Source organism: Phodopus roborovskii, unplaced genomic scaffold (genome assembly GCF_943737965.1).
Source record: "Phodopus roborovskii unplaced genomic scaffold, PHOROB, whole genome shotgun sequence".
In the NCBI taxonomy this organism is placed as follows: domain Eukaryota; kingdom Metazoa; phylum Chordata; class Mammalia; order Rodentia; family Cricetidae; genus Phodopus; species Phodopus roborovskii.
This window is the reverse complement of record NW_026126541.1, coordinates 14,287,842-14,310,554: the sequence shown is the minus strand read 5'-3', so window position 1 is coordinate 14,310,554 and position 22,713 is coordinate 14,287,842. Positions and strand designations below refer to the sequence as shown.

The 22,713-nt window shown below is 52.7% G+C and overlaps 1 protein-coding gene across 3 annotated transcripts; it reads right to left on the bottom strand.

Annotated features, from left to right (window-relative positions):
• Positions 1-267: 267 nt before the first annotated feature.
• Positions 268-13,961, bottom strand: Ldb1 (LIM domain binding 1). Of its 3 annotated transcripts, none has more exons than XM_051199994.1 (11): positions 13,641-13,961; positions 5,202-5,304; positions 5,023-5,067; positions 4,842-4,917; positions 4,653-4,755; positions 4,375-4,547; positions 3,767-3,889; positions 3,508-3,591; positions 3,287-3,410; positions 2,707-2,855; positions 268-2,022 (listed from the first exon to the last, which is right to left on the bottom strand). In XM_051199994.1, the coding sequence occupies exons 1-11, from the start codon at positions 13,663-13,665 to the stop codon at positions 1,792-1,794; spliced, it is 1,236 nt and encodes a 411-aa protein (XP_051055951.1). In that variant the 5' UTR covers positions 13,666-13,961; the 3' UTR covers positions 268-1,791. The 3 variants fall into 3 exon arrangements, with proteins under 3 accessions (XP_051055951.1, XP_051055952.1, XP_051055950.1); XM_051199995.1 differs by having other exon boundaries at positions 2,713-2,855; XM_051199993.1 differs by lacking the exon at positions 13,641-13,961 and adding an exon at positions 7,939-8,121.
• Between the last annotated feature and the right edge of the window lie 8,752 nt (positions 13,962-22,713).

The following is a 22,713-nucleotide window of genomic DNA, read 5'->3' as shown; positions in this document are numbered from 1 at the left end:
CCGAGGAACAAAGACTGGGCCCTGGAGGGAAAGGCAGGCAGGACCAGCACCGCTCCACTGAGAAGAATCTGAGAAGGAAGGAAATTCCTCAGAAACTGTCTTGAACTGAGGGAATTTGTTTTTAAGACAAGGTCTCAATGTATAGCCCTAGCTAGTCTGGAACTCACTATATAGAGTACAGAGCCTCTTGCCTGTGAGTGCTGGGTGGGACCAAAGGCATATGTCACCATGCCTGACAAACTTTGCACCAATGACTAACCAGGACACTCTCGAACCAAAAAGTCTCTTTATTGATTGGTACCACCATACATGACTCAAATGGCCAAAAATAGAAAAAGGAAAAAAAAAAAAAAAAAAAAAAAGGGAAGAAAAAAATAGAAGAAAAAAATCATTACAGTAGGGATGGCCACCCACGTTCCTCACCCTTTCCTTTGGCTCCTGACAGCATCCTCCCAAAAGTGGCTGGCATGGAGGAAGCAGGGCACAAGGGGAGAACAGGGAGGGAGGAGGCACCCACACTCTGGGACCTGCCACAGGAGAAGGCGGCAGAGCCATGAGCCAAAGAACCTGCACCACATGCTCCATCTGAGCCGGAGCTGAGGATAGCGGCTGCCCCTCCTCTCCAGGAGAGAGGGGACATGGGAGAGGGATGTCTACCTCAGCTTGGGGAGGACAGAGCCCTTTTCTCCCTGGTGGGCCTAAGCTGGGTAGCCTTGCAGCTCCTTTCCTCGGTGAGAGACACCAGGACTAAGACAGTTTGAGGGGCCAGGAGTGGAGGGTTCTGGAGGAAAGTGGCTGAAGTCCTCTCATCCTAACCCTGACACACAGACAAAAACACAGTGACAGACAAAGCAGTTCCCTTCTTCCCTCTATGCTCCCTGAGGAGCAGCCTCCCCACCCATCCAAGACAGCTGCTCTAGGAGAGGACTGTAAAAATACACACCATGGGGGGGGGGGAGGGCTGGAGGGACTCCCAAGCACTAGGAGACCAGGCTAGAGCCCTGGAGGTTGGGAGATGAACTGGGGGGCTGTCGGCCATCAATGATCCCATCCCCAAGTGATGGCATGCCGCTCCCAATTCCAGTCACCCCACGGGGAAAGAAAAGAGATGGCAAAGTGACTCCTTGGCCCGAAGCTTCTCAGACTCTATAAAACGGTACGCACACCCCCTGCCCCAACTCTCACCCCCACCTGGGCCCTAGACCCTCCATCTGCCGAGAGGGAGGTAGCTGGATTTTCAACAGGGGAGTAGGGGAACATGAGTGACCTTTTTTTTTTTTTAATTTACATTTTTAATAATATTATTTTTTTAAAAACTTGGAGCTGGGTAAATGGCAAAAGGGAGGATCCCAGAATTTTACCCTCTATTAACAGCCGCTTGGGGAAAGGCATTCAACCAAGCCCCATAACTTTAAGCCCCTAAGGGCTGTGGGTATAAACCCCAGGCTCAGAGGGACAAATCAGGAAGCTGGGACATCCAGAACCTGGGGTGAGAATGGGGGCAAATGCCCTGGGGAGAGGAGGGTTAGGACATCTCAGAGGCCCAGGGTCCACACAGGCATCAGTATGAGAACCCCCTTCCCCCAAAAGGCTCCGCAGGGGCCAGGCCCAGGCCAGGGCAACTTTAGGACAAATCTTGGCACCTGCCCCCCCCCGTGAGTCCAGTTCCTCCCTGAAGTGGATGGATGGAGGCTGCCCATTTCAGATGCTCAGTCACATTTGTCTTCTGCTCCCTGGGGCTGTGAGGGGTGGGGCAGGCAGACCACTGGGTGGCCATGGCAGGGCCTTTCTTTACTGGGAGGCCTGTGACGTGGGGTTCTCCGATTTGCTTTCTTGGCTGGATGGAGGCTTGCTGTTCCAGGGGCTGTTGGCGCCCAATGCAGGGGAGTTGTTAAAGCTGTCCTCGTCGTCAATGCCGTTGGCCGCGTCAAACTGGGTGTTCTCCAGCCGAGTGATGAGCCTCTCGTCCTCGTCCCCGAACTCCCCGCCCATCAGGGTGGGCTCCCCCACCACCATCACATCCTGAGAGTGGCGGAGGTCCCCAAACATAATCGGGGCAGGGGCTCGCCCGACCCAGGGCAGTAGATATCCCCAGAGCCCCCATGCCCTCCCTACAAGCTCAACACCCCGCCCACCCCCTCTTCATACCCGAGTTTAAAACCCAACTCTAGACACCCTCAGCTCTTGGAATCCTGCCCACTAAAGAATGCCAGAGCATCACAGCTTTTAGACCCTGGGAATACCATTGTACTCCCTAGCTCCCTAACCCATCCTCCTCTGGTTTTGGGGGTCCCCTAAACATCTGTCTATATGTAAGAGTGAGCGGATCAAAAATATGGAGTGAGATGTGCAGGTGCATAAATGTGCATGATTTCTACACTTGCGACACTCAAGCCTGCATGTCCTTCCACCAGTGGGTGTAGTCTGACGGTGTGCGCCTCCACTATCTACTCTCAACACTGGCCATTCTCAGCGCTGACCTCGTCCCATACTCTGTGTACCTATGGTTGAGTTTGTGTGATCACAACCATGCGTGTATGTGCCTGGCAAGGGTTTTCTCATCAGTGAAAGGAGTCAGATCATGCTGGTTCTGGAGTGCACGGGGAAACTGTCTCTGCTTCTACGCCTGCAGGTAAGCTCGGGTCAGACAGGGGTCAGGGATGAGCAGTGGGACAGCCCAGAAGAGAAGAAAGCCGAGATGCTTACAGGTACCTGGCTGGAGAGAGCGAAGGTGCTGGCTGGGCTCTTCTTCTTGCTGTTGCTGTTGTTGGTGTTGCCACCCCCCGAGCTCATGGTGCTACCCCCTGACATCTTCCGTTTCCTCCGTTTGCTGGGCTGCTGCCGTGCAGGCTCCGCTGTGCCAGGGAAAGGAGACTCAGGTGGGAGAGGGCCCCGGACCCCCAGTCTCCATTCCCACTAAGGAGACAGGGTCTAGCCTGTCCTCAGTCTTGTCGTCCCGGGATAAGAAAAGCAGAGCAGAGGAACTTCATGGAGATAAGACATACAGCCTCCATGGGGTGGAGGGGCCACCCTGCCCCAGGTGACTTGACAGATTTTGATGATCCCTCTTGGAGGGCCTGGGCCTCACCTTCCCTGGGGAGTGAGTGGGGGATGAGATGAGGGGTTCAGTGGGAGGCAGGGGGGATAGGAGGGAGAGGGAGCTAGGACTGATATGAAATGAGATGGTTTCTAATTTAAATATAGTTTATTATATATAAAAAAAGACATACAGCCTCAGGGGGTCCTGTTAGAGCCTGCCTGGTGAGGGCAGGGGCAAGGCACTTACCAGGAGGTGCTACCATACGCTGCCACTTCTGGAAAAGGCAGGTCTTGAGGCAGTCTCGGGGGCTGAGGCTGTACGTCTTGTGGCGGGACATGAGTTCCTGCATGGGCTCGAGTATCACACAGAGCTGCCGGCGGACCAGAAGATCGATTAGACTGTTACGGGAGAGCTACGCAGCTCAAAGGAGAGCGCCTGGGGCAAAACTGGGGTGATTAGAGGCTTACTCGGAGGTAGTTGAGAGTGGAATTGGATAGCCCACACCGGGTAATGTTTTTGGAGAGCTGATCCAGCATCTGGGGGTCCTGGGCCTGGAGAGGGAGAAAGAGCACTGGCATCTGGTGTAGCAGAAACCTGAGCACGTGACTGAGAGAAAGGGCTAGTATTAAACCCATCTCCCCTCTACTCCAAGTTCATGAAATGGCACAGCCCGCTCCACCCCGCTGCTGCCCCTTAACCTTCTATTAGGTCCTGCTCATGACTCACGTGCATGGCCAGGATGCTCCTGGGGATGAGTTCTCGGTGCTGCCGGATACTGAAGTGCCATGTCTTTATCCGCATCATGTCGTCAAACATGAACTCCAGGTACAACCGGCCCTCCACACACACCTGGGGATAGGCTCGTCATAACCCTGCCCCTTTCCCACATACACAAAAATGTGCCTGCCACAGATGTGCCCTTGCCTCAGGGTGTCTCCCCTGCGTACGCTTCTGCTACCCGTGCAGGTATCTGGGTGCATAACTGTTGCAGCATTCCCTCCCCACATACCAGTCGTACCTGGCCTTTACACACTCACATATACTCACACACACAGTAGGAAAGCTTAACAGATCCTCGTCCTTTTCCCAAGTGAGAGAAACCCATCTGCTACAAGCTCTAAGAGGGCAGGCTCTCGTTCACCGTATACCTCGGGGCCCAGAAAACTGACATGAATAAACCAAATAAATATCTGCTGGTGCTCTGCCTGCCCTCCCTTCTCATTGGCCACTTCCCATTATGTCTCTGTGGGGAACAGCTGCAGTACATGCTGGGAAAGAGGAAATCAAAGCCAGGTGCCCTTGGTGTTCCATAACCTGTTGGTTTGTTTGCTGACCTGGGTGAACATGGGTTTGCCGTGCTGGGTCACCATGCTGCCCTGGTCACAGTCGAGGGACACAAAGTTGCTGTGGAATGCCTCCTTGGGGTGCTTAAGTACATAATACAGCTCCGTAGCACCCCCCTCAAAAATGCTGCGGAAGTAGCGTGGGATCAGGGTCCGGCCAATGGCTGTACAGACAGGACAAACTGTTCAGGACAGAGGTACTTCAAAAAGGACCAAGGCAGACTCACAAAGTACAGAGAAAGTATAACCCTCTCACAGAGGCCACTCACTGTATCTCTTTGGTCCATCTTCCAGGCAGAAAGTGATGGTCAACATGGCGTCATCCTCAAAGAACTCAGTCGTGAAAGCATCCCACCAGAGATTGTCACACTCCTAAAGAACGCAGAAATGAGTATGTGTGCAACGAAACATCCCAAAGGCGCTCACCTGCCCCCCCCCAGTCTATTCCCTTGGCCTACCTCTGTCCAGTTCTGTAGCCGTTTGTTAAGCTCAAATATTCTATAGTCGGTTTGGTTACCATATGGTGTATGCCTCCTGAGGAAGTGAAGAAGTGGGTTAGAAGCAGAATCATCCGACCTGCCCCACTGCTGCTCAGGCCCACGCAGAGCAAAGCTCCTCTATGGGCTGGGCCCCACTTACCCTATCCCAGGCTCCAGGTATGTAGGCGGGTACATGGGAGTTGGACTGTGTAAGAGAAAAGACTATGAGAACCAGGGTGGAAGACAGAAACCACTGGAGAAGAGGAGAGCACATTCCCTTCCCTTCCCTTCCCAGGCAGGTTACCATCTAATGAGTTAGGAAGCAGGGAAGCAACTCACCCCACATCCCGATCCAGCATGGTGCCGGGATGGAAGGGAGGGAAGGCGTTGCCGTTCGGGGGCTCCTTCGGTGAGTACAGCTTGAATGACTTTGAGGAACAACCTAACAAAGAGAATGGCAGTTCCCTTAAGCTTCTTGGGAACCTCCCTGGAAGCCTGCTAGACGTCTTCTGGAGGCTCTGGTCTGGTTACCAGTGAGGGTGAACTAGCAGAGGGGACCTATCACCTCTTCAAAATCTAGTTCCCATCCTATTTAATTAAGAGACTGGTGGAGTGGGGCTGGAGAGCTGGACCCGGAGTTAAGAACACATCTACCCTACTCACTCTTCCAGAGGACCTGAGTTTGGTTCCCAGCACATTGGGATGCTTACAACCTCCTGTAATCCCAGCTCCTGGGGACATAGCACCCTCTTCTGGCTTCTGTGGGTACCTGCAATGCCCCCTCCCATGCCCCCTCCCCTGTAATTAAAAATACAATAAAATTAGGAAGGAGGGAGGCAGGGAGGAAGGGGCGAGCAGGCAGGAGCGCTGATAATCCCAGTCCATACTCAAGGCCCTATTTTGGGGGCTGGGACTGAATGATGACGGATGAGCTGAAGCAAAGAAGAAATGCCACTACCACAGAAAAAAGATTATAACACAAAATTTTACAGACATCCTTTCTATCTGCACAGTTTCACTCACTTCCGTGAGGCAGCAGGATTGACAATAACATTCCCATTTTTAAGATGTGGCACCCGAGGAGAGGAAAGGGACTTGCCAAGAACACACCATTAGTAACCAGCAAAGCTCAGATATGAACCTAGAAATTCAATTCCCATATCCTATTCTATTTCTACCCTTTGACCCCCTTATAGTGTGCTCCGCTGACCAAGGTGGGGGGCAGATAGAGGGTCTCAGGAGGGCAAGGGACAGAAAGATAAGGGGGCTGCTGTGCCTGTTGGGTGCGGCCCACCAGATAACAGTTGGGCTTTTGGCCTCCCCCATCAACAGCCACTCCCTTATCAGCCTGGCCCCCATACCCACACCTACAATGGGCAGAGCATTGTTTCCAGACCAGAAACTCCTCCAAGTTTAGCCCCTTTTGAGCCTCGAGGTAGGAGGGAAGCAGGCGGGCTCCCACTATATCCCACTTACAAATGGACACGGGAGTGTGGTAAAGAGCCTCCCTTCCAGGGGCTCAGTCAAGAGACACTCACTCACTAGAAAGGGTCTGTTGTAGAGATGGGCATGAGCGGGGCCCCTCCTCCACTTAAAGCAGTGTGTGTACTTGCTTGCGTACTAGTTTATGACTGCTACAGTTAAATTCATACCTGGATAGGAGCCAGTTACCCAGGCAACTCTATTCTTCCCCTTCCCACCAGAAAAAAGGGGTAAACTGAGGCACGGTCTCAAAGTTTCTAGCCTTGCTTTCATTTCACTTCCTTGGCTCCTAAAACTTGACTGCAACTGGAGGCTACCTGTATTGGCCATATCTGAGCCCTGGCCCCTAATTTAGATATAAAATTTATTTTGCTCCTGGGGGGGGAGAGACAAAGGAAGACCCTGTGCCAACATGTGCCACTTAATTTTCTCCCCAGTGGCTCCATATTACAACGTGGGCAAAAGGAGGGTCCCAGGGGGCCCAGACTACAGTCTGTAAAGGTGCCAAGAGTCAGAGCTTGTGTGTGCATGCACACGCGTGTGCCTCATCCTGCCTAGCAGGCTCCCACCTTCAGCTCGCCTCAACACGCCTACCAAGGGCTGGAACCTAGCAGCCCCAGGCAGTATCAGGGTGCCCACAAAAGGAACCCATCTCATGCAGGGGCCCTCAGGTCCGCAACTCTAAGCAAGCACTGTCCACATGCTTTCACACACTGGTCCTGGGCTGGACCTGCGTTTCAGGAAACGACAGTCTTTACCAGCCTTCAAGACTCTCCACTCCACACACCAGAAGACAGGCTAAAGCCACACAGAAAGCAGAAAGGTATGTAGTCCACCAAAGGCCAGGGCTACTCAATGACTCCAAGAGAATGGTTTCTCAGAACTGGCCCTCATCCTCTCTCTTCCTAAAAAGCATAACTGCCTCTGTCCCACTGAATTTCTGAATCTCTTGAAGAAACTTATCAGTTCAAGAACTTGTAGACAAGGAAAGCAAGACAGCTGAGTTCCTCACAGGTATAATTTGGGGCTGTGCTGAAAGTTATGGGGAGAGCTAAAGCCCAAACTCTGGGGCCTCTATTTACATCTCAAGCCAATGGACACAAACGAACTCAGCATCTCAAGAGCCATAGCAACTCCCAGTAGCCCAGCACAAGGGGCTGGGAGAAGGGGAGGGACATCATCACCCTGACCATCTGTCCCTGCTGCTGCCTGTCCACGGGAGGAGGGATGCAGGGACCAAGGTGCGGGTGGGGGTGAGGAAAGTGTGTTATCCAGCCTCAGAGTCAACACCTGCCACTCAACACTATGGAAGCTTTGGGAAAGGGGGCTGGGAAAAGGAGCTCAGAACCAGCAAAGTTTCTCAGGCTGGAAGCAAAGTCCCTAGGCTGAGAAGGTACCTCCAGCTGGGCATTTCCATGGTAACCAGACTGACCTGAGGGCAGTCCTCCTCCCTTTCGGGGCTGACCATAGGTCAGCCCGCTTACAGGCCCCACGCTGGGAGCCAGGGTACTGCTCCCCCAGCCAGCACACCAGGCCTGGGCTAGACACAGGGCCTTTTGCCCACCCCAACAAGCTTCAAGGTGCCCAGACTTACCTGGGAGAACTGAGGGGGTCGGGGAAGGTGCGGGGAGCGCCTGGAAGCCCTCGGGGACCCCGGCAAGGGTGAGGACTTAGGGGGAGCCAACTTCAGCAGCTCATGTCCCGAGTGGGACAGGCCGGTCTAGCTGGGAGCTCCACTCCGCAGGCCGCACAAAGACTCGCGTGCACAGCCTCCGCCCGCCCCGCGGCGTCCACAGCCCGGGGGGAAAGTTACAATGGCCACTGGGCCGGGGGCCGGGGGGCCGGCCTGGGGGGCGGGGGGCCGCGGGGCGTCCGGAGCCTTCTTTGTTTGCAAGGTTTCCCTCAACAATGGCTGCTCGGCTCTTTCCTCTCTCCTCCTCCTCGGCTCTACCCGCCGCCGCCTCTCGCTGCCTCTGCCTCCGAGCAGCCCGCCCGCCCTCCCTAGGCCACCGGGCCCCTCTGCTGGGGAGGCGGGAGAGGCAGGGCCCGGCACTCACACTCACTCACACTGGCACACTCACACACACGCAGCGCCCGCCTGCTCCTTCTTTCTCCCTTTCTCTCCCTCCCTCCCCTCCCTCTCGCTCTCCTCCCCTCTCCCTCTCCTCCCTCTCCTCCCCGCTCGCTCTCCGAGCCTCTCGCCGAAGGAGGCCCCAGGGCGGGCGGAGGGTGGAGCTGCCCCGCCGGCCCCGCCCCCTCCCCGCCAGCGAGCGAGGAGGAAGAGCGGAGGGAGGGAGGAGGGAGGGAGGAGGGACTGCTGAGAAAAACAAAAGAGATTGAGACCTGGAGGCTGGGGACTGAACCGATTGGGCCAAGGGAGACCTGGACCGGGAGGAGGCCTAGGGAAGCGGGCAGCGAAACGCACCCTCCAGAGCCACAGGCAGGGGTGAAGGGTGGTGCTGGTCTTTGCAGACTCCTAAGATCTGCACCCAGCCGGGCAACCTCCCCACGACAGACCTCTCAGGTTAAAGGCCGGTCTGAGCAGCCACCCTGGGTTCCTCTGGAGAAATCCAAGAGCCGCTAGGTGGGAGGAAGCTTGGGGGGGCACCTTTGACAGACCCACATTCTGAGTTCAACTTGTAAATACTAGAGAGACGTGGACAGTCCAGGCTGCCCTGCCCCAAAGCCAGCCAAATTCTAAGCCCTGGATTAGATCCCCTTTGCGGAACACCCTTCCGGGACAACACCCCTGAAGCCACGTGGGTAAAAGCGTTTGGCCGTTGTCAGGGTAAGGAAGGCAAACTTGCCTATCCACAGGTCCTTCAGAGGGGCCCTTGGGTCCTCCCCACTACCCCAGGTCTTAATGAAGGTATTTGGTCAGTGGGAGGGAAGGGCTTTCCTAGGGGAAGAGATACTTTTGAAACTTTGGTGGGAATTCAGGCCCCACTACTTAGACAGGAAGCGCATGCACAGGTTCACTCTTGAGGGATGGGGCGCCTTTCATTCTCTGCTGCTGGAGTGTGCCCTCCACTACCTTGGCTCCCTCAACTCCATTCACAATCAGTCCTAGGCCAGGGTTTTTCATGACACACACCCAGAAGCAGGGGAGGGGAGGGAGAGTACTGCATCTGGCTCTGTAAACATGCTCCACACATAAATTACACCTCTCAATTTCACACCAATCACTATCTGATACGCACACCTAAAACCCTAAACACACTCACAGCCTGAACAAATACCAAGTCTGGGTTAGACCTTGACATCCATTTCTATGGGTGCTGCAGCCATACACAGATCCTGACCCCAGCATACACCCCAAAACTGTCATTACTGGCTACATCCAGCACTCACTGTAATATGGATACCCTGGTCAATGGTTATGCACAGCCTCTCCATAGCCCATCTTCTCTGGAACCTGGGCTCCATTCTCTAGCACACCATTTATCCAGAGCTTGAACTACACAGCCTACCACCGAGATATAAGGCATTCCTTCTAGCTTGAAAATGTGGATCCCAGTTCTGAAATAAGAAACACCCTTCCGCCAGCAACAGCAACGCTGTCACTTGTGCCTTTAAACTTCCCAAAGTGATCTGGACAGGGTCGAACACACCTGCTATCCCAGAACTTGGGAACCTGAGGTAGGAGGAGGTCAATGAGTACAGTCCCATGGCCAGTCTCAGCCACGTGGGCGACTGTCTCAAAAATAAATACATGGTTTTGGATGTGGTGGCATACACCTTGAATCCCAGGTAGGCAGATCTCCGTGAGTTCAAGGCCAGCCTAATCTAACTAACAAGTTCCAAGCCAGACAGGCCTACATAGTGAGACCCAGTCTTAAAATACATACATACAAGGAGCATGTGGGCCTGGAACACACCCCTAACCTCAACACTCAGAAGGTAGAGACAGGAGGAAGGGTCGAGGAGTTGAAAACATTATCAGCAAAAAAAAAAAAAAAAAAAAAAAAAAGACCAAACTTTCCAAAGCGTGTTGCTATGCATTACCTGGGGAGTGTACACGCAGACTCAATACACACATGGACATGCGTATAGGGGATCAAATACACACATTTCACCAGAACAAGTGAGCCAGGAGGACTTGAGGTTGGAAACCTGGACTTGAGCTCTACTTGATGTAAAGCCAGTCCTGGAGCGAGGCAGCCTCTCCTAGTCCTGTTCCCTTCCCCCTCCAGGCTCCAAATGACTGTCCACATAGGGGTGGGGGAGGAGGACGTGCTCTGGCTTTTACCCCCAGCCCAGAGCTCAGAACTGTCTAGTCAGACGGGAGCCACAAGGGGCCTCCAAGGTGCACCAAGACTCTGACCTATCATTCAAAGGGCTCTTCATCCCTTTTCTGTAGCAAGTCTGCTCCTGCTCTAACCCAGATCCCCCAGCGCACGAGGCAGGAAAGGTCCAACTGAAAGGCAGCGAGTCTATGTCACAAGGCCCTACAATTTACTGGTGGGGGGGGTGTGGGGGGCAGCAAAGAATGACAAAGGTGACGAGGGAGAGAAGCCTGCGGGGTGCTTCTGGAGGTGGGGGCTCACAGAAAGGCAGCCCACAGTATGAGGCGCCGGCACTGCCCCCTGCCCGGGCCCCTGACCCAGGCCCCCAGTGTGCCTGCCCCATTCCTTTGTCTGTGCCCGGCCTCCCGTGGGCCTGGCGCTCTGCCACCCTCCTCTCCTGGCTCCCAGCCGCCACCACTGCCGCCTCCTCCCCTCCCCCTACTTCTCCCTGCCTTAACCCTTCTGAGCCACACGCTGCCCCAGGCAGGCCTTAGCCCCTTAGCATCCTACCCAAGGAGATGCTCCTTAGCAAGGCTTGTTCCTGTTTCTGGTCATTTAACCCCAAGATGTTCTCCACCCCAGGGGCACCAAGAGAGCTGGAGGGGCGTGCACATGTGTGTCTCGTGGTGTGTTCCTGCATGTGTATGTGTGTGGCTGTGTGTGCTCTGGCTTCCCTCAGTCACATGTGTGGGGCATGTGCTGTTTCTCTGTCGGGCTGGGGGAGGAGGAGCCCAGAGACAGCAGAGCACAAAGGGGAGAGGCAGGGAGGCGGGCAGCCTGCCAGGGCGCCTAGGCCCCAGGGCCGCTCAGGGTGACGGTGGTCTTCAGGCCTGAGCTGCTGTATGCAGCCAGAATGCCCTTGGTTAAACGAAACATGTGCTCTCCCCCACACATGCAAGCCTGGTCCCCTCTCTTACCCAACTCCTACCATTCTCTACCCCAGGGCCTCTCTAAGCCCCTCCCACGGGGCTTCCTTTTGACGCCTCACGTCCATGCACTCACTGTGACATCAGTCCATCAGACTCTTCCCAATCTAGAAAAACTCTCCCCTTAGGCACCTCTTGCTCCTCTCACCCAAGCCACCAGGCAGGAATGTGAGTTTGGGGCACTGACTGGAAATGGCACACACACATCCCTGGCCATGGCTCCTCTTCCTGTCTCCATGCTGCTCGCAAGGACTCTGAGGAGGAAATGTCCTCCCCACTGGCACAGATGTTCTGCCCCAAACCCAGGACCAATCTCCCAACTGCCCCCAGGCTCACAACCTCTCCATATACAATCCCTTCCTAGTCTTTGTAGGAACAAGAATAAAAAATGTATGTTTCAGCTGGGTGGTGGTAGCACACACCTTTAGTCCCAGCACTCAGGAGGCAGAGGCTGAGTTGGAAGGATGTAGGCCCTCCCCCACTCTACAGAGTGAGTTCCAGGACAGCCAGGGCTGTTGCACAGAGAAACCTTGTCTGGGTGGGGGGGAGGGGTGGACTTTTAAGTTTCAGCCCACTAACTTGTTTGGAGCCTTACCTTACTTTGGGCTCTCAAGCATGATGCTGGAAGGCAAGGGCCCAAGAGTGGGCTGAGAGCGTGAACTACCTTGTCTAGCATTGGCCAATTGCAAAGGAGAAAACACGCACACAAACATACACATCAAATTGGTGGGCCAGCTATGAGGCTAGGCAGGGTTCCAGCTTGGCAAGGTCTTCCCTCCTCCTCTTCTCCACCCTCTGCAGAAGGAGCCAGGGGTTCCCACACCCAGATATCCCAGGGTTCTCAGGCTCTCCTAGTCCTCCTCCTGGGCCCCATGCCCCTAAAATGTCAGCCTCAGCAGGCACTTGAAGTGTGTGCCCAACCCAGTCCAACTTGGCTAGGGTCACATGATCTCCAAGGAAGCTTCTGCACTGGCAGCTTCCTCTGGGGGAGTGTGTTTGTGTTGTGGTGGGGGCAGGTGGTCCCTATTATGAAAGTATAGGTGTCTCAGAACACAAGACATCTCTAGAGGGTCAAGGGATCCAGACCAGGCTGGACCCAGGACACTGACCACTGACTTCCTAGAGAAAGCAGACTCCATCCTGGAAGGAAGGCCAATTTGAGAACACAAGAGTTACAAGGAAGAAGACAGACTATATTCTGGCACCTTCTTTAGACTACCTCTCCCATCACATGGCTCTATTTTTCCCTCCTAGCACTTGTAGAGCCTACACCCTGACCCTATGAGAAAAACTCAGATACAGGTGTGACCTGGCAAGATCTGATCTGTTTGGGGGGGGGGTGCTGTGATTTGAATTTCGGTCCTCAAGTTTTCACTTTGGGGGAGTCAAGCATTGCTCCCCCTAACTCAACTCTGCAGACCACTCTTATTTCATAGCCTATCTGGAACTGACACATTTCCCCTCCCACGAAGGGAGATTGCTGACCCAAGGGCCCAATTATCTGACACCCCCTAGGAGTGCTTTCTGTCCCTTAGGAGGACCAACCTTCCGTGGCAACAGACAGGAAAAGTTAAAGGGGGGCAAGATGGGCCCCAATCAACTCCTCCCCCAAAAAGCATCCTCAGAAACAGCCGGAGGGGGGGCAATGTCACAAAATATGTAAGAGGCAATAAGCAGCAGGGAAGGGGGGGAACCTAAACTAGCCAATCACAACTCTACGATGACCTGAGGGGGGGGTCAAAAGTCCAAAGTCACTTCTGATTGGCTAACACACTGGAATTCTGGGAATTTCAGTCCCCCCATCCCTCCCCAGTTAGCCTTCCCCACCTCAAAAAAAAATTAAAAAAAATAAAATAAATAAAAAAATAAAAAGCAAGCCATCCTCAGCACCCCCCACCCCGTGCCTCTGGGCTGCTGCGCATTTACACAGATGAGAAAACCCTCCCCCGACGGAAGCCCCGCTAACAGTGCAGCCCCCCGACCCCACCGCGCCTTCGACGCCCCCCACAAACAAATTATCACCAAGCCAGGGGTGAGGGAGCCGACAGGGAGGGAGGGGCCAGGCGGCCGCGAGACCCACTCACCAGGACAGGCACAGCCCACTGACATCTTCACATCGCCCGCCGCTGGGGGCCCAGCCGAGTCACGGTGCCCGCCCCTCGCAGGGACAGGCCGGGCATGAGCCGCTGCCGCCGCCCGCGGCCCCCGATGCCCTCGCCGCCGGCCCGGCCCGGCCTCAGCCCGGTGCGGGCGGCCCCTGCCTGCAGCGAGGGGCCTGTCAGGCGCGGAGCAGACAGGAAGGAAGCCCGGCAGGAAGGCGAGCTGCCTCTGCGTGTGTACGCGCGGGTGTGCGTCCCCGGAGTGTGTGCTCCGTGTGTGCGCGTGTGCGTGTGCGTGTCTGTGCGCTCCCGCCGCCCTCGCCCTCGCCGTCGCCGCCCTCGCGCTCGCTCCCGCTCGCGCGGCCTCTCCCAGTCGCCGGCGCCGGCTCTCCGGCCCTAGGCGGGCTGGGCCGGGCTTTATTAATATGCTAATTGCCCGCTAGTGGGAGGGGAGAGCCGTGTCAAAGTGACCCGGGCGAGCGCGCCGCGAGCGACGACGTGCGTGCGCCGCGCGGCGAGGGGCAGGGAGCGTCCCCGGGAACGGCATGCATGTGACGCAGCTCCTAAAAAACGAGACGGAGGCAGAGACCCCGGCGAGGGCGGGCGCTGGCTGGGGAGCGGCAGCAGGCGAAGCCTCCCTCGCGCTCGGCGTCCGTCCTCCGGGTGCGCGGGCTTGGGAGCCGGGCTGAGCGGGAGCGGGGCTTGGGGGAGGCGGAGCTTGGGTGGGCAGTGAGGTGTCGCCCTCTCTCCACCCCCGGGAGGGATGGGGCACTGACCCCTGCCTCTGCTCTCCGCCCGGATGCCCTGGTCTGCAGAGCCTGCGTTACGCGCTCCAGCCGCGGCTGGGTGGGAGAAGCAGCGCTATCCTGATTCTCGGAGCAGCCGCTGCACCCACCCCCTCTCTAAATTAACCAGACCTTGCCTGCTAAACCAGTTGGGACTAGAGCTAAAAGGGTTAATTAAGTAGCGCCCCCCGCCCCGCGCCTAAGGGCCTGAGATCCGCGTTTTGCTTAGGGACTCCGGGGCTGTGGAATGACCGCTGGGGTTGAATGGGGGTTGGGGGGACTGCGAAGGCCATCCTTTCCTCTTGCAGGCTCTGACGCACCAGTAGAGACACTTCCCATCCCCCACTTTCTCCATCCAGCCCTAGAACCTTCTACCCACCCACCCCCATCCTCCGCCCCCTGGAAACAGCTCTCTGTGGAGGGTTTTGGAGGTGGAGAACAGGAAACCGACTCCTCCAGTGCTCCCTACCCGTAGGGGCAGAGGCCACGGGGCGGCCGGGGGTGGGGCATCCTGGACAGTCTTGTGAGAAACACTGTTCCATTGGGGGAAGCCTCCCAACCTTCAGGCAGTCCTCAACCCTAAGAGGGGAAGAACTCCTCCATCCCTTCCCCAAAGCCCAGCCCTAGCCGCCTCATAAACAGGAAATACCTATTCGCGCGGAGGAGGGGAGCTGCCTGAAGGACAGAGTTCCAAGGGGTCCCCAAGCCCTAGCTTCAGGGTGTGTAACGCGGGTGGATGCTGGGGACCTGGGCTAGTTAGTGTCCCTTCCCTAAAGTATCTGGACTAGATTGGGTGGGGGGTGGTGGCTTCCCTTTGTCCCTAAAAGGGGGATTGGTTGAGAAAGGTGTTTGACTTCCCTATCGGGACTTAGAGTTTGCACAGCTGGCTTGACTGGCCAGGGGAAGGTTACAGATGTGGAGGCTAAAGTGCTGTGAGACCCCCTTCTCCCAACCTTAGGGGTTTTTGTTTTGTTTTTTGTTTGTTTTTTTGTTTTTTGTTTTTGTTTTTTTGCTAAGGAGCAAAAAACTATGGAAGGAGAGTGGGGATTGGAAGGGGAGCGTGCCTAGGAATGGAACACCCTTCCCCCGGGTTTAGAATGGGGGGGGCTCCTCACCCTAGTCTTGCTGTCTTCCCTGTCCCCACCCCCACCAAGGGCACAGAGGGACTTGCCGGAAACCATCCTCACAGAGCCATTTCCTTGGCAGCACCCTCGGCTAGTGCCCATCTCACTTTCTCTGAGGTCAGCACTAGAGGGTGTAGAGAGAACCGAACCGAAGGCAACAAATGGCCCAGAGTTCTGGAGGCTTACATTTGAAATCCAGCCACAACCCCTCATGAGCCGAATGACCAGGACAGCGGACAGCCCCACCCTGAACTCCAGCGTTACCTTCTGTAATTGGTACCTGCAGCTTGATGAGATGTAGCAGACTGTGTATATACCCAGATGCTGGAGAGCCCCTCCTCCGCTTGCAGCCAGTGCAGGTTAGACAGTAGTACTGGCATGCTTTTCGTTTTTTTAAGATTGTTTCAAAGATGACAGGAGAGTGCTGGATGCCACAGTGTGACGTGGCACAGAGGAAGGAATATTTTTCAGCCTTAACTTCCTATCTCCACCATCCATGAATGTGGCTTCTCTCAGCCCTGTGACCACTTGTCCCTAAGGCTGTTCATTCCACACAACTAGCCAGACCAGATTCCATGGTGATCCTGATCACCTGGTGGACAATGGGGACTTCAGCCTGCCTTACAGGGGTCTCCCTGCCTTGGAGTCAAAGGTTTTTTAGGTAGAGATGTGGAAGGTGAAAGGCAAGTACCAAAATGCATTATGGGCAAGTACCAGGCTCTGTGCAAGGCATATCACACCCATGGTCTCCTTTATAAGGACATTTTATATTTGGGTGTGCATGTGCAGCTGTGTGTGTGTGTGTGTGTGTGTTCATGTGTGCACATGGAGGTCACAGGTCAACCTCTGGTGGAGTTCCTCAAGAACCATCTTATTTATTGTTGCTTTTTCCACACAGGGTTTTTGTGCTTTATAGCCCTAACTGTCTTGGCACTCACTCTGTAGATCAGACTGGCTTCGAACTCACAGAGATCCACCTGCCTCTGCCTCTTCTGTCCTGGGATTAAAGGCGTGTGCCATCACTGCCCAGCAAGCCATCTTATTTTTGAGACAGGGTCTCTCCCTGAGCCCTGGGGCTCCCAGATTAGGCTAGGCTGGCTGGCCACTGTGGAGCCTCAGGGATGTGCTGGGATTACAAGTGTTTACCACCACCATATCTGCACTTTTTATGTAGGTGCTGGGAATCAAACTCAAGTCCTCATGCTTGCACAGCAAACACCTTTCCAATTTAGCTTCTCCCCATCTACCCTCTCCTTCTACCTCCCAAGTGATGGGGCACCACACCTGGATTCCATGAGGACTTTTGGAAGGTGATATTTATTTATTGCCTGCATGAGTGAACAAAAGAATGGAGGTTCAGGATTGGGCCACAGCTCAGTGGCAGAGGACATGCATCATGTGTCTTCAGCTCTGCAACACTGGGGTTTGGAGACCTTATTACATTTTACTTAGAGGGGAGGATGAGATTTTAGAAGAGGAAAAGGGGCCAGGTGGTAGTGGTACAAGCCTTTAATCTCAGCACTTAGGAAGCAGGGGCAAGTGGAGGGTGGAGGTTCGAGGCCAGCCTGGTGTATACAGCAAGTTCCAGGTCAGCTAGGGCTACACAGAGAAACACAGTCTCAAAAACCCAAAGAAGATCTGGACAGTGGTGGTGCATGCCTTTAATCCCAGCACTCACTTGAGAGGCAGAGACAGACATATCTGAGTTCGAGGCCAGCCTGGTCTACAGAGTGACTTCCAGGATAGCCAGGGCTGCTATTCAGAGAAACCCTGTCTCTGAAAACCAGGGCAGCACACAAGGGACCAGCCAAAAGAGGCATAGGGGAGAAGAGGGGAAGGGGGGGGTGAATAAAAATAAAGTATAAGGCTGGGGGCATGGCTCAGTGGTTAAAAGCACAGGTTGCTCTTTTGTTTGTTTTTGTTTTGTTTTCGGAGATACTTTCTCTGTGTAGCTCTGGCTGAACTAGAACTTGCTCTACAGACCAGGCTGGCCTTGAACTCAGAAATAAGAGATTGCCTGCTTCTGCCTCTCCAGTGCTAGGATAAAAGGCATAGGCCATCACCACCTGGCTGACACGGGCTGCCCTTGCGGAAGACCAGGACTCAGTTGCCATCACCAACTCACAAGGATATGGAAATCCAATTCCAGGCGATTGGATGCCCTTTCTGGCTTCCGAGGGCACGGAATGCACACGGTACACAGACATACATGCAGGCTAAACCCTATATTCACAAAATAACTTTTAAAAAAAAGAATAAAGTTTAAAGCATATACGAAAATGCCATCGTGAGTCAGGTGGTTGAAACCCCAGGGTCTCATGCATGCTGGACAGGTACTCTACCACTGAGCTATGTCACCAACCCTGAAAAATGTCATAATGAGTCCTGTTTCTTCACATGTTTACTTAGAAATCATTTTGTGTGGCTGGTAAGACACTCAGCAGGTAAAAGTGCTGGCCACACAGGTCTGAGTACTTGAGTTCCACACCTAGGACGTATGGGAGAGCAGATGTCTCCTGGAAGTTGTCCATTAACCGCTATACATACAACATGGCACTGTTACTACCATACTCTCACACACACATATTGCACAGGAAACACACATGTCATACAATTCTTAAAATATTTCAATTAAAACCATAATTCTTTCTTTGTGTGGTATTTAGGCTTAAACCCAAGGCCACATACATGCAAAACAAGTAGTTTTAGCTAGGTTTATACCTGTGCTCCCAATGCGATTGTTAAGTGCCAGTCTCTCTTGGGCTACATAATGAGACCCTATCTCACAAAACTAAATACAAAATGAATGTTCTACAACTGACCCACAGCCCTTAGCATGGGAAGTTAATGAATCTGAACTTTTTTAAAAAAGGTTTACTTATTTATTATGTATACATTGTTCTGTCTGCATGTATGCCTGCAGGCCAGAAGAGGACATCAGATCTTGTTACAAATGGGTGTGAGCCACCATGTGGTTACTGGGAATTGAACTCAGGACCTCTGGAAGAACAACCAGTACTCTTAACCTCTGAACCATCTCTTCAACCCCCTGAACTTTCCTTTAAAACACTTCTCCCTCTTCTCTGCCTGCCAGCTAGCAATTGCTTCCTGAGTACCTCAGTCCTAGCTCCATCTTCTCTAGGACTAACTCTCCATTCCCATCTCCCCTCCTGCCCAGATTTAGTGGTTCAGTTTTGTTTTGTTTTTAAAGGAAATATCTCTATGGGCGGGCGGTGGTGGCACATGCCTTTAATCCCAGCACTTAGGAGGCAGAGGCAGTCGGATCTTTGTGAGTTCCAGGACAGCCTCCAAAGCCACAGAGAAACACTGTCTCAACCCTCCCCCCCACCACACACACAAAAGGAACTATCTCAATGGGGATGGGTGGCTAAGGTCAGATTTCAACTGCTAAAGGAATTTAGTAATTTTGGGAATTTAGTAATTTTAAATTTGCCCAATGTCACAGAGCAAAAAAAGCTCTTGACTAGATAGTTCTGCCTTCTCAATAGGGATCAGACCTACTACAAACATCCCTGCAGCAGCCCTGGGTGGGAATCGTGTCTTTCTTGGTTGTTACACTTGCTTCCCATTGAAAACCGTGATAGAGTCTATGGCTATACTACCCTTGAACATGCGTGTTCTTTTTTTGTTGTTTTATGTTTTTGTTTTTGGATTTGGAGACAGGGTTTCTCTGTGTATCTCTGGTGCATATCCTGCCACTCGCTCTGTAGACCAGGCTGGCCTCGAGCTCGAAGAGATCCGCCTGCCTCTGCCTCCCCAGTGCTGGGACTAAAGGTGTAGACCACCAAGGCCCAGTGAATATGCTTTATTCTTATCGACAAAGCTAAACAGGGTCAGGCCTGGCTGGTGCTTGCATAGGGAAATCATGGAGGCTGTAGATGCAGTTCAGTGGTAAGGAGTGTACGTGTTTAACATGTGATAGATCGATCCTACTTAGTTTCTACTTTTATGGGTGGGAGCTGGAGAGGTGGCTTAGGAATTAAGAAGACTAGCATTCTTCCAGAGGACAGAGGTTCAATTCCTAGCACCTATATCGGGCAATCCATAGCTACAGGAACTCTAATTCCAGGGTATCCAATTCCCTCTTCTGGCCTCTGAAGGCACCAGACACTCATGTGATGCATAAACATGCAGGCAAACACACACACACATAAATAAATCTTTTCGAAAAGTGATTGTGGTAGGGCATTGGTGGCACACACCTTCAGTTCCAGCACTCGGGAGGCAGAGGCGGGCAGATCTCTGTAAGTTTGAGGCCAGGCAGGTCTACAGAGTTAGTTCTAGGACAGGCTCCAAAGCAACACAGAGAAATCCTGTCTCAAAAAACAAAACAAACAAATAAAAAGTGGCTATGGAGCCAGGTAGTGGTGGCGAAAGCCCATGGGTGTTGATGCACGCCTTTAGTCCCAGCACTCAAGAGGCAGAGGCAGGCAGATCTCTGTGAGTTCGAGGGCAGCCTGGTCTACAGAGCGAGTTCTAGGACAACCAGAGCTACACACAGAGAAACCCTGTCTTGACAAACCAAAAAAATAAAGCAATAAAAAGACACTGTCTCAAAGAACCCATCCCCCAAATAAGACCAGCATGTGTTGCTATACTTTTTTCTTGTTGTTGAGACAGGGTTCACATGGCTTGGTTGGTCTCAGACATGCTATATGGTGGATACTGGTCTTGAACTCTTGCTTTTTGTTTTTCTTTTACATTTTTTTCAAAAGATTTTGTATTTAATATATATATATATACACATATATATGTATATATATATTGTTTTGCCTGCATGTGTGTCTGCATGACAGATGAAGGCACCAGCTCTTATTATAGATGGTTGTGTGCCACCATGTGGTGCTGGGAATTGAACTCAGATCCCTTGGAAGAACAGCCAGTGGTCTTAACCTTTGAGTCACCTCTCCAGCCCTACATTTATTTGTTAATTTTGTATTTACAAATGTGCATGCGTGTGACTCTGCCTGTGGCGCCTGCGCTGCTGTAGAAGCCCGAGAAACTGCGGAGGGTGTCAAGGTTAATAACACTGGACTCTTGATATTAAGAAGGCTTTTTATTATATATCCTACTTTACTCTGGGGCTAGAGCTTATATACCCCAGCACCAGATGGAGGAGGGGGAAGCAAAAGGAGGCAGTTAATCATCTCAGGTTCCAAGGACCGGTTAGGGTGCTTTCAGGGCTGTGGGAGCCAAAAGAGCATTAGCATTTTGCATTTGAAAGCATCTCTCCTGTATCCAGGGTTACAGTTGCTAGCCCTGAGGGCAGCAGGAGGGGGAATGAATTCTTAGCCCTTAGCAGAAGTTTGAATTCCTACATGACTCTGTGTGTGTGTGTGTGTGTGTGTGTGTGTGTGTGTAAGAAGATAACTTGTACGTTCTAGGGATTAAAGGTGCCTCAGGTCCTAAGGTGCCTTTATGGGTTGAGACATCTAATAGGCTCATGGTCTTGAATAATCTATCCTCTTGCCTTTTTTTGTTCATCAAGAACTGATCTTATAGATATGTGCCACCACATTTAGCTTGTTATAGTTTTTTGTTTGTTTGTTTTTTTCCAGATAGGATTTCTCTGTGTAGCTCTGTCTTAGAACTCACTCTGTAGACCAGGCTGCCCTCGAGCTCACAGCGATCCACCTGCCTCTGCCTCCCGAGTGCTGGGACTGAAGGCATGAGCCACCAACGCCCAGCTTTGTTACACTTTTTGATATCTGTATGTGTGTGCTTTCATGTATGTGGAGGCTAGAGGTGGATGTTTAATATTTCCTTTTGTAGTTGTAACTTATTGTGTATTTGTGTGTGTATAGGTATTTTGCCTGCATGAATATCTGTGTACTACATGTATGCCTGGTGTCTATGAAGGCCAGGTGTGAGCAGCTGGAGCTGGGGATGTTTGTAAGCAGCCAGTATTAATTGTTGACCCATTGGTTCAGCTGAACCATCTCTCTAGCTCTCAGTTTTGTACTGAGGACAATGCCTTCAATTCCAGAACTCAGAAGGCAGAGGCAGGTGGATGTCGAGTTTGAGGTTTGAGGGTAGCTTGGTCTACAGAGAAATTCCAGGACATCCAGAGTTACAAAAAAAAATTTTTTTTTTCGACAGGGTTTCCCTGTGCAATAGCCCTAATTGTCCTGGAAATCCACCTGCCTCTGTCTCCTGAGTGAGTGCTGGGATTAAAGGCCTGCACTACCCACTCCCGGCTATTGGTGTTTGGGAACTATCTGACAAGGGTCCTAGATCCTCTGGAAGAATGGCAAGCAAGCTTAATCGCTGAGCTGCCACTCTCCAGCCCCCTCAAACAATCTAAAGTTTTGCGATGATATTGTTAAAACAAACAGGTAAATATGAAGAACGAACATTAAAGATAGGGATGAGGGCCTGGCAGTGGTGGCACACACTTTTAATTCCAGCACTCCGGAGGCGGAGGCAGGTGGATCGCTGGTCCACAAAGCTAGTTCCAGGACAGTCAAGGCTGTTTACACAGTAAAACCCTGTCTCAGGGTGTGTGTGTGTGTGTGTGTGGGGTGATGAAGTGTAAAAATGCATAAGAGTATCGTGGCTGGCTGGAATAATCAGGAAAGCTTCCCTATATTAAAAAGGTTTGAAGGCATTGAATGCAGAGACACAAAAACAAGAAGGATACTTGTCTTTAGAGGATGGCAAGCATTTCTGGAGCAGTAAGGAAGAAGCTTGGTAGAGAGAAACCAATATAGGTTTCTGAGTAACTGTAGAGAAAGAGTGGAAAATGCGCTATTTTAAGAGATAAAAAAAATTTCTTCCAGTGCCGCAGTATTAGATGAGGGTGTCTTGACCGCGAGTGTCCACTTGGGGGTGCTGTTTCAAAACAGCGGCCGTCTTGAACTAAGGTGAAAGGAAAGTGCAGCAGGTAGAACGTCAAACAAAGAAAGCGGTCTAACATTTGGACAAATTAACAAAAATAAAGTGATAGGCAAATGCTAACTCTCTTCCTTACTACTGCGTACTCAGCAACTTGGTCTCCGATGGTGCCACAAAACTGAGCCCTACAAATACTCCTGGAGCTCCTACCCCCAAGTCTTCCTTTAGAGACTACTATTCCCAGGGACCCTCGAGGGAGGTCAGGATCCTCCTTCTCTTCCAGGGTGCAAGAGC